Below are 11,274 nucleotides of genomic sequence, written 5' to 3'. Positions count from 1 at the left end.
TCATATGAAGGTACTAAGGCAGCCAGTAATGGAGTTCAGGATGGAATGGAAAATAGAAAGTTGAAAATAATTGTGAGCTAAAACAAAGTAAAGAAATTTACAAGAGGAGAAGATGGTAATGAGCTGAAGGTAAGACTTGGAGGAGAGAGGCTGGAAGAAACGAAGAGATTTAGATATTTGGGGTCACATGTGGCAGGGAACGGAGGAGTTGGGGTGGAGATAACTTATAGGTTGAAGAAAGCAAGTAAATGTCTTGAAGAAGTAAAAGATGTCATGAGAGATAGATATCTGGGGAAGAACACAAAGGGAAAACTGTAAGAAGGAGTGTTTGTGCCCACGATAATGTATGGAGCAGAGGGTTTGGAAATTGAGAAAGGAAGAAAGAAGGAGTCTAAATGTCTCCGAGATGGAGTGATCAGGAAGTATGGTAGGGTTTATGAGAATTGTGTAAAGTGAGAAATAAGGAGGTGAGGCAAAGAGTGGAGGTAAAAAGAGGATGGTTTGGGCATATGGAAAGAATAAGTGAAGAAAGACTAACAAAAAGATTCCCAAAGGTAGAGGTGGATGGAGTGAACTTGAGGGGAAGACCGAGAATGGGATGGATAAATAGGGCGAGCGGGTGGTGAGTCTTGGGCACAAGCGGAATGCCTCTCGAGCAGGGAAGGGAGAGGGCAAGGGATAAGTGTGAGAGGTGAATGGTTGTAAATGGAATATAAATTAACGCGGCTTGAAGGGACGTCTTGATAGTCCTGTATATCATTGAATGGGTGAAGAGAGATGGTCACCATGAAATGAATCAGTGGGGGTTAACCAGCATTGGCTGCCCGGCCCTGCTGACCTGGCAATGAGTAGACATGGTTCACCCTTCATCCACAGGGAATTGAGATAAAAAAGACAATAAATGGGTGTTGGGTTTGTGTGGGTTGGGTGGTGGATGAGTATTTGTTTCACTGAGCCATACCCCCTATAAAAGGGATAGGGCATATTGGTATATGTTTTCAGATGTACGTAAACAATCATTTTCTATATATCATCCTAGAAGATCCTAAGCCACTCTACCACTATTCATGTAGTTGACTATACACCGTGCCCTTCCAGGCCCTTTCCCCCTTCCCATGTGATGTCCTTCCTTTTCTACTCTTCCTTTATATATTCCTTCACTCAATCTCTACTTTTCTTCCCTTCCTCCTCACTCCTCTTCCTCTTCCACCCCGAACGCGATGTACTCAAAATCCTCTCCTTGAGTTTCTTGTTGATTTTGTCTTTGAGTTTTCGGATTGGGGCGGCAGTGTTCTAGAGTCTTTTTCTTTTGCCACTAAACCTCTCCTGATAGACTTCTTCTCCCTGATGGCAAGAGTACTTAAGTCTTTGTGTCCTTCAACAGACACAAAGGAGAAGGAGGTGTCTGAGGAAGATATAAGGTTGAATAGAATCCTGTTAAGAAGGAGACTCTACCGATTGGGGTTCGAACCGAAGTCACCCCTCATGCTGTTCAACCACGCTAACTACTAAACCACTACGATTCACAGAGACATACTTAATATACTTTGTTTTTTGGTCCTTACTAGACGATCTTTATTCAACTGAGATGTGACCCGCGGAGCACAAAGACCAAAGTGGTCTCTTTTACCTCCTCTAGGTTACTCTTCAGACTACCATCAGGCACTTTCGTTCAATCTAAGATCCCCCAAGGGTAAGAAAAAGGACATTTCATGTTCTGATTTTTTATTGGTGACAGCTACACAGGACTCTATACACTATAATACACATAAATACGTCCATCCTTAGTTTTAGGGTCTATACAAAATATACATGTATCGAAGGAAACCAAGCCTGTCGTGGAATCTTCAGGGACAGTAAGATCCCTAGATCCCCCCTACCACATACTAGTGGTTGTCGTTAGTGGGGCGTTATTTATCACGGGTTAGTGGTGTTATTAATCGTGGTTAGTGGTGTTAATATTATCGTTGTTAGTGTGGCTATGGCGGTAGCAGACACTCGGGAAGGGAAGGGGTGATAATTTCTTGGAGTCTGTCAGGAAGGAAAAATTGTCGATAATATTTGTGCTGAAATATTTCGTTCGGTAATGGTTTGTGGGACTTGGTGCCACACGTGTGCGGGTATGTATATATGTACGACATACATATATACACAAAACTATGTACACATGTATGTAGGTATATATATATGAATATATGGGTGTCTGTGTGTATATATATAATAGATGTCTATATGTACGGGATGTCTGACTGTGTGTGTGTGTGTGTGTGTGTGTGTGTGTGTGTGTGTGTGTGTGTGTGTGTGTGTGTGTGTGTGTGTGTGTGTGTGTGTGTGTGTGTGTGTGTGTGTGTTTGTTTGTTTACAGGTGAGCTTCAAAAGTTGGTGTACAAAAGTCATGACTATACAAAATTACTTTGTTAGTGAATTAGTAAGAAATAGCTAATATTTATTCTGTTGGCAACTCGAAGGAATAGACGGGTCAAGCCTCGAGTGCAGGTAACTCTTTTTTTATGTCTCCACATTACGTACAACATTCACCTCGTCAATATTGACCTTTCAAACACAGGTCATTCTAGCGAGAATTGAATGTTGAGGCCTCTGACTTCGTTAACACATTCAACATTCATGCAATGAATGTTAAAGTTTACACCCTATTAGTACTGTCGATCACCGTTTGAGGAATGTTGCATGTTTCCCTATCTTCCTACAGCCAACATTCGATCAGTAAATTTCCTTCATCCTTGGCCTGTGGCATCAACATTATGTCGAAGAGTTCCACATTCTGCCAACATTTTGTCAACAGGGCCAACTCCGCCCACGCTGAGTTCAAAATTACAAAGTTAGAAAAAAAATCTAATTTATTTATTACATGTATAACTTAACTCCCTAAGAAAGACTTGGCTTTAATATGACAATATACTTGGTGAGGTCTTCTTTAAGAAAGTCACAACTAGTTTATAAGAAGATTTTTTTTTCCTTTTTTTTTTTCCTTTCTTTTAGCCAGTTTCCAAAAAATCTAATTGGCCTTAATCTACGACGAAAGGTTCGTGTGTGTACGTGTGTGTGTTTTCGTGTGTATATATTTATATATGTATATATATTGTTATCAAAAAAAATCTTCTTAACAGTGAACAAGCCAAAACTTTGAGTGTGGAAATTCTACATTCTACATAACATACTCTTTGGCATTTTTGAGACGGAGTACTCAATGCAGGTCAGCTCCGTGGGAAGCGAAAGGTTCGTTCATTTCCTCTATCCTCCTCCTTCTCCTCCTTTTCCTCCTCCTCCTCCTCCTCCTCCTCCTCCTCCTGCTCCTGCTCCTTTCGTTCCGTCTTCCTCCTTACCATCCTCTTCCTCTTTTTTTTTTAATTTTTTTTTTCTTGCGTTTCTTGTTTTAGTTCTGGCGGTGGATAGCGGACGCACATCATCAGGAATCAACCAACACTATAGATTCTCTTGAGCTGGAGATGAAAGAGAGAAAGAGAGAAAGAAAGAGAGAGAGAGGAAGCCGGGGCGGGTTGGCAGAGTCGTTTCGTCCTCTCAGTTCAGGTTCATGGATAGACCCTAAAGGATAAAAGGTTTATTTGAGGGGAGTTACGGTCCAGGGGTCCTTCAGGGTCGGGACCAGAGCTTTTGGGGTTTTTGGGGTTTTATGGGGTTTTCAGATGAGAAAGGTGGTCGCGCTTGAAAAGTATCTAGCGATGATGCGAGCGCCGCTGTGATTGGTCCTTGGCGTGAGTCTTCATTTTGATTGGTTAACTAAATCTGCTGCACTCAGCAGGTACGGGGAGCTTCGAAATCTTCTCCTCGAAATGGATTTCTGTTTGAAAAAAAATATTCACAATTAGATAAATTTGCATACGCACGTATATATATTATATACATAAGTATATATAATCATATATATATAGCTTTGTATATATGCAAGAGTAACCACTAGGAAAGAGAAAGTAAACGAAGCAGAGCGCTTTCGTATATTACATTCAGTGGAAAAAGTACTTTTTTCACTGGATGTAATATACGAAAGCGCTCTGCTTCGTTTACTTTCTCTTTCCTATTAGTTACTCTTGCATAATTGAACACAAGTTACTAGTGATTCTTATTAGTACATGTATATATATATATATATATATATATATATATATATATATATATATATATATATATATATATATATATATATGAGTATGAACTCGGAACAAAACAAATAAACAAAATATTGATATATTCCCTCTTAACATGATGTATTCTATAATTCAAACGATTGAATAAAAAGACGCCCTTCTATAATCTCGAATTATCCCCTCAAGGTATATGATATATTTACATAAAAAAATTATCAAAAGCTGCTTAGGAAGTCTACAGAAAAAAAGAGATAAATCTATAGTAAGGTTTAGGCACAAAACTTGTTCATATTTGTATATGTATAAAGAAATATATACAAAGGTGTATTCATATATTTGCGCAAGCACAAATATGCTCACACGCATACACCCATGTATGCACACGCACGCGCACGCACGCACACACCAACACGTGCAAACACACACACATGCATACACGCACGCACACACACACACACGCACGCACACACACACACACACACGCACGCACACACACACACACACACACACACACACACACACACACACACACACACACACACACACACACACACACACACACACACACACACACACACACACACACACACACACACACACACACACACACACACACATACACAAACAAACAAACATATAGACATGCAGACACACAACATATATATTTGCATACATATATGTATATATATATATATATATATATAATATAGAAAAAGGAAGACACACATACACACGCACTTAAATACATTAACATTGTATACTCGCATATCCACGAGAATACAGTTATCAATGTGTGTGTGTGCGCGCGCGCGCGCGTGTGTGTGTGTGTGTGTGTGTGTGTGTGTGTGTGTGTGTGTGTGTGTGTGTGTGTGTGTGTGTGTGTGTGTGTGTGTGTGTGTGTGTGTGTGCGTGCACATGTGCGTACAAATGCGTATTCTACTGAATGGAAACTACACAATCCGTATTGGACGCCTGTCATCCCTACCTGCTAGCGGACCTGGATATCCGTGTGTTCGGGCGCGTGCGAATGGGCGTGTGCGTGTGCGTGGCTATGGCTATGGCTATGGGCGTGGCTGTGGGTGGTGGGCACTCGGAAGCTCCTCTGCTTCTCTTCGAACTCCCGAAGTCGGGCTTTGTACTTCTCGATCTCCTCCCGAAGTGTCCGGTCTTCTTCCTGGAGGAGAAGAAAGAGGGTTATAACAATAAGGCGGCTTTTGTTCCATTTACTAATACACATGAAGTCTTCGGACTCTTTCTCCGGAGTTTTAAGAGACACATGAAGTCTTCAGACTCTTTCTCCGGAGTTTTAAGAGACACATGAAGCCTTCAGACTCTTTCTCCGAAGTTTTAAGACCCACATGAAGCCTTCAGACTCTTTCTCCGAAGTTTTAAGAACCACATGAAGTCTTCAGACTCTTTCTCCGAAGTTTTTAAGAGACACATGAAGTCTTCAGACTCTTTCTCCGAAGTTTTTAAGAGACACACGAAGTCTTCAGACTCTTTCTCCGGAGTTTTAAGACCCACACGAAGTCTTCAGACTCTTTCTCCGAAGTTAAGAGACACACGAAGTCTTCAGACTCTTTCTTTGGAGTTTTTAAGAGACACATGAAGTCTTCAGACTCTTTCTCCGAAGTTTTTAAGAGACACACGAAGTCTTCAGACTCTTTCTCCGGAGTTTTAAGAGACACATGAAGCCTTCAGACTCTTTCTCCGAAGTTTTTAAGACACACGAAGTCTTCAGACTCTCTCTACGGAGTTTTAAGAGACACATGAAGTCTTCAGACTCTTTCTCCGAAGTTTTTAAGAGACACACGAAGTCTTCAGACTCTTTCTTCGAAGTATTATGCTCCCCACTTAGGCTATTTATCTCCGATTAACTTTGATCACAGATTTATTAATCCCTTCCTGTCTGGAAAAATATCATCAACAGTAACTTTTGTGGCAATGTTTTCCGTCATTATTATCGAACGTATTCCAATTTGGTTTTCTGGAACGAAAGACTTGTTCTTAAATATTTCTTATGTAAATATATTTTTTTTTTTGCGCAGTTAGTCTAAATGTGAGGACGATACATGATATAATACCATGCACGTATTGAAAGACTTTCTCTTACAACTATCATTGAATGTATAATTCACAAACTTGTTAATATATATTAACTCTGACATACATCTATGCATGCGTATATGTATGTATGTATTTATGTACGTTGTGTGTGTGTGTGTGTGTGTGTGTGTGTGTGTGTGTGTGTGTGTGTGTGTGTGTGTGTGTGTGTGTGTGTGTGTGTGTGTGTGTGTGTGTGTGTGTGTGCGTGTATGAACTCAAACAAGATAAGAAATATATAAACTCTTAAGAACCTCTACTGAACATCAATCCAAGAGGCAGACCCTACCGACTCCTGCATTGCACATGAAGACCTTCAAGACACAAAACCTGATCCGCCACTCACCATTGCATTGTCTTCATCGAACTCAAGACATCCCACTCCATCAAGACGCTCAAGGTCTAACCATCCCTTCCATCGTACACAGACGCCGTTCATGATGAAGGGTGACCTGAGGTGGACCTGTAGGGTGACACAAAAAGAGGACATTTAAAAATTTGACCTTGTTTCTGGGGTCATGAAGAAACTTTATCACCGTCTATACCATCATTATCAACTTCCTCGTCTACTTCAATGTTCTCAGTTTCAGTTTCTTTCTCAAAGTTAGCACCAGTAAGATGGAGACATCATGGTATAATTGGCATCATTATAAAGATGCCAGTATCTTTTAGTTTCTAATTAAATTTCACCTATGCGTAACTTGATAATACTTTGTTACGTGTTGTGTTATCATTAAAGGTTCACTAGGAAAATCCAACTTCATTGTAACTGTTGCTTGCTATTACTGTTGTTGCTGTTATTTGATACCATCAATATTGTGATATTCGTTGTTATATATATGCTCGTATTTATATACTGTATATGTATATGTGTACGCATATATATATATATATATATATATATATATATATATATATATATATATATATATATATATATATATATATCATCGTTCATGGCTCATTCGCTAGCGTCTTGGCTTCGTGATTATGTATGCATAGGTCAGGGTTCCAATCCCTTGGCAGAGCTTCTAAAAATGTCAACATATTTAATATAAATATATATATATGTATATATATATATATATATGTATATATATATGTATATGTATATATATACATATACATATGTGTGTGTGTGTGTGTGTGTGTGTGTGTGTGTGTGTGTGTGGTGTGTGTGGTGTGTGTGTGTGTGTGTGTGTGTGTGTGTGTGTGTGTGTGTGTGTTTATATATGTATATATATATATATATATATATATACACATATAAGATAGCCACAGACTTATAAAGAGCGAGAGGCTTCCCCCGTCAAAATAGGAATAAATAAATAAATACACAGAATAAAATAAAATCAAGTCAAATATAAAATAAAATAAGATTGAATAGAATAAAAACAAAAATAAATGACATATAAAAGAATAACATAGAATAAAAATAAAAGTTATTGAAACTTTTGTGTATGAATTCAGTTTAACTAACAACAACCAAAATAAATATTCCTAAACTGTTCTGCCCGATAAGGAATTACTTCGAGACTAGTTTAACTCCCCTAGCAGCTCATCTTTCCAGTTAAGTAGAACTATTTCAATTTTGTCTTTTTCAATCCCTTCTATACCCGTAGGTCCTTTTTTTTCGTCGTTTTATTTTCTTCCTCTCCATGACTCCGCGAATGTGTTAGGAACAGCAATCAAACACATTAAACCATAATTCTTGATATATCTTCTTTTAATTTACTAAGTACCTAGCACGCCATCTGCTTGAATAGAAATGTACTTTAATATCCAGGAGTTAATAAGAGCCTTGCGAACCAGTTAAACACCCCAATAGCTTTGAAAACATTGTGAGTAAAATTGTTGGTTACATTTTGAGTTTTCTTGGTTCAAACGTCGCGTCGCTGGCTGGGTCTGAGTTCTTGCTCTCTTTCTAGATGGCTAGTTAGTTATCTAGATGTTGTGTCTCCATAGTGCCTTTCTATTTCTTCTTAATCTCTCTTTAAATCATGGAGAGGAACTTGAGATCTAGGTCGACAAGAACAACGTCAATAGTCATTCTCTTGTGTCGAGATTTAAATCGTCGTCATCCAGAGGCAAGTCGTTTGGCGCCTTTTTTAACGGTTTTAACGGTTATTCGGGACTTTGTTGTTCTTCCCAAATAGCTCGCAACTGCTTCAAACAAGGCGCCCCAGAGAAAAACGTGAAAAGTGGCTCTATAAAACGGAAATTCTTAATGAGAAGGACCCTGCTTCGAATAGAGATGGGTGTCGAGTAGAGGCCACCCACGAGCGATGAGACCTGGAACCGGACGAAGAGAAGTGGTATTTAAGGCAGAGTTTACACGGGGTGACGCAAATTAGTTCGTCTTTGACCATAATGACACGTATTAATCCGACGCATGTCTTCCTGGCCGTTTTGACTGCGGGCGTGAGTAATGGGCATCGTCAGTACTCCCTTAGACTTATTTAAAAGTAATACATAGATCGTTTATCATAATTTCCTTAAGCATTAAAGTCTTTAGCATCGAATAAAAAACTTAAATTATGTTCTCCTCGGGTGAGTTCGTAATTAATTTCAGGGGGGAGAACCCAGGGAGTTTAGCATTGTTCGAATCTTTTATCGTCTCTGTGTGAATGTAAAAACCTGTTACTCTTCATTATGAGATGAATTATATGTTTGCAAAAAATATATCTATTGATATTTGCATGTATGTTTTAAGTATGCTTTACTCTGCATATTTATATTTCTGCCAATATTTCTATATACAGTGTATTTATGTTTAAGCAAGAATATATTTCTGTATAAATTTATATTTGTAGCATTCTTGTTTAGATATGTATACTCACATATATTCATACTTATATTTGCATTTGTATTAGATTTGATATCCATATTTACATTTATATATATCTATATTCATATATATATATTATATATACATATATATATATATATATATATATATATATATACATGTGTGTATATATATTATATATATAATACATGTGTATATATATATATATATATATATGTATATACATATAAAATATATATATATACTGACATATATACATGTGTATGTATATATATATATATATATATATACATGTATGTATGTATGTATGTATATGTATATGTATATATATATATATACACGTGTGTGTTTGTGTGTGTGTGTGAGTGTGTGTGTGTGTGTGTGTGTGTGTGTGTGTGTGTGTGTGTGTGTGTGTGTGTGTGTGTGTGTGTGTGTGTGTGTATGTATATGTATATGTATATGTATATAAATACCAATGTTAATAACATTTGTATTTTCATTTACATGTATATACACATATATGTCTATATTCACATATAGCTATATTTATGTACATACACAGTATGCATACATATATATGCATATTTACATGTGCAATCATGTAATGATATTCATAAATTTCCATTTACTTGTACATTAAGATACAAGATCACATTCCATATATTATGTACAGAAAATACAAAGAACATATGTACCAAACGTCAAGGACAGAATGATACAAATTTCACTCCTCGATGCAGTTGTTGTTCTGAGAACTTGTTATATTTCCTTTTTTGTTTTGTTGATTTTGCAAACATCAGGCAACCGCCTACAAATGGGTTGATCATAGCAATCAATTTGATTTCCGGTCTCACGGGGCAAAATTGCTGTTATTCCAAAGTTGCTTGAAGTCTTGGTGGCATTTTGACAATTGTAATAACATTTTATTCGTAAATTTTCTTTCGTCGACGCTGTCGATGTTCTTTTGTTGCAACGACTGAGCGGTGGCTATGCAGTTAAGCGGATTTCATGAAAGGGGGAGGATGGGAATAGAATAATGATGGTTTGGGTGGTGGTGATGATGATAGTGATGATGGTGATGGTGATGGTGATGGTGATGGTGATGGTTGTGGTGATGGTGATGGTGATGATGGTGATGGTGATGGTTGTGGTGATGGTGATGATGGTGATGGTGATGATGGTGGTGATGATGGTGATGATGGTGATGGTGATGATGATGATGATGATGATGTAAAGGATGTTCACTATTATCAGAACTTTCTTTAATAAATCGTCTAAACCCTTGTGTGTATGTACGCATGCATTATGTACTTATATATGTACGTATGTATTTTTGTACGCATGTATGTATGTATACATCTATGTATGTATATATGTACGTATGTATGTATCTTATGTATGTATGTATGTATGTATGTATGTATGTATGTATGTATGTATGTATGTATGCGCGTTTGTATTCATTTCTACACTCAGAGAAGGACCGCCCCCACACTCATTGCATATTTGTGGAATTAATCGTAATTGTTAAATTATTTTAGTGTGAATATGACTCGCCTCTCTCCTTTCCATGACTCCTAATTCGTCAAGCCTTCTCGACGAGCTACGCTTTAATGCATAACACGCAACTACATTGTGTGTGTGTGTGTGTGTGTGTGTGTGTGTGTGTGTGTGTGTGTGTGTGTGTGTGTGTGTGTGTGTGTGTGTGTGTGTGTGTGTGTGTGTGTGTGTGTGTGTGTGTGTGCGCGTGTGCGTTCACTGTTTACTACCGTTGATATGTGTGTATGTAATTGTATATGTATATGTATGCTCAAGTGTTTCCTCTGCTTAAAACTGCGAGTGTGTGTGTCTGTGTGTGTGTTTGCTAATGACCTTGATTATGTCTGTGTGTATCTGTGTATTCGAACTCGCGATGGGGCGAACTTCGTGACACGAAGAACATCGTCGGCCGACGGTACTTCGACGGGAACTTCGAGTCCGCGATGTCTTCGGCAGACTCTACATAAATGAAAATCCTCGTCTGTTTCGTCTTTACACTTATGGACTTCTGTCTCTTCCTCCTTCTCGCTTCTGTCCTTCCTCCTATCCTTCCTTTCTCCCTCCCTCTCTCCCTCCCTCTCTCTCTCCCTCCCTCCCCTCCTCCTTCCCTCCCTCCCTCCCTCTCTCCTTCCCTCCCTCCCTCCCTCTCTCCTTCTCTCCCTCTCTCACCGTCCCTCCATCCCTCCTTCCCTCCCTCCT

At 38.5% G+C, this 11,274-nt stretch overlaps 1 protein-coding gene across 1 annotated transcript in view; it reads right to left on the bottom strand.

The window, feature by feature from the left end:
- Positions 1-2,242: 2,242 nt before the first annotated feature.
- Positions 2,243-11,274, bottom strand: part of LOC143038440 (protein big brother-like) — a 110,937-nt gene continuing 101,905 nt past the window's right edge. Inside the window, exons 4-6 of the mRNA XM_076207635.1 lie at positions 6,574-6,690; positions 5,110-5,298; positions 2,243-3,820 (exon numbers count right to left, since the gene is read on the bottom strand). Of these exons, the coding sequence (XP_076063750.1) occupies positions 5,113-5,298; positions 6,574-6,690 (303 nt within the window). The 3' untranslated portion in view covers positions 2,243-3,820; positions 5,110-5,112. The remainder of the gene's footprint in view (positions 3,821-5,109; positions 5,299-6,573; positions 6,691-11,274) is intronic.

Source organism: Oratosquilla oratoria, chromosome 24, assembly GCF_046742065.1.
Source record: "Oratosquilla oratoria isolate Oo_2021 chromosome 24, ASM4674206v1, whole genome shotgun sequence".
NCBI classification, from domain to species: domain Eukaryota; kingdom Metazoa; phylum Arthropoda; class Malacostraca; order Stomatopoda; family Squillidae; genus Oratosquilla; species Oratosquilla oratoria.
The sequence above is the reverse complement of the archived record's forward strand: the minus strand, read 5'-3'. Positions and strand labels throughout refer to the sequence as shown.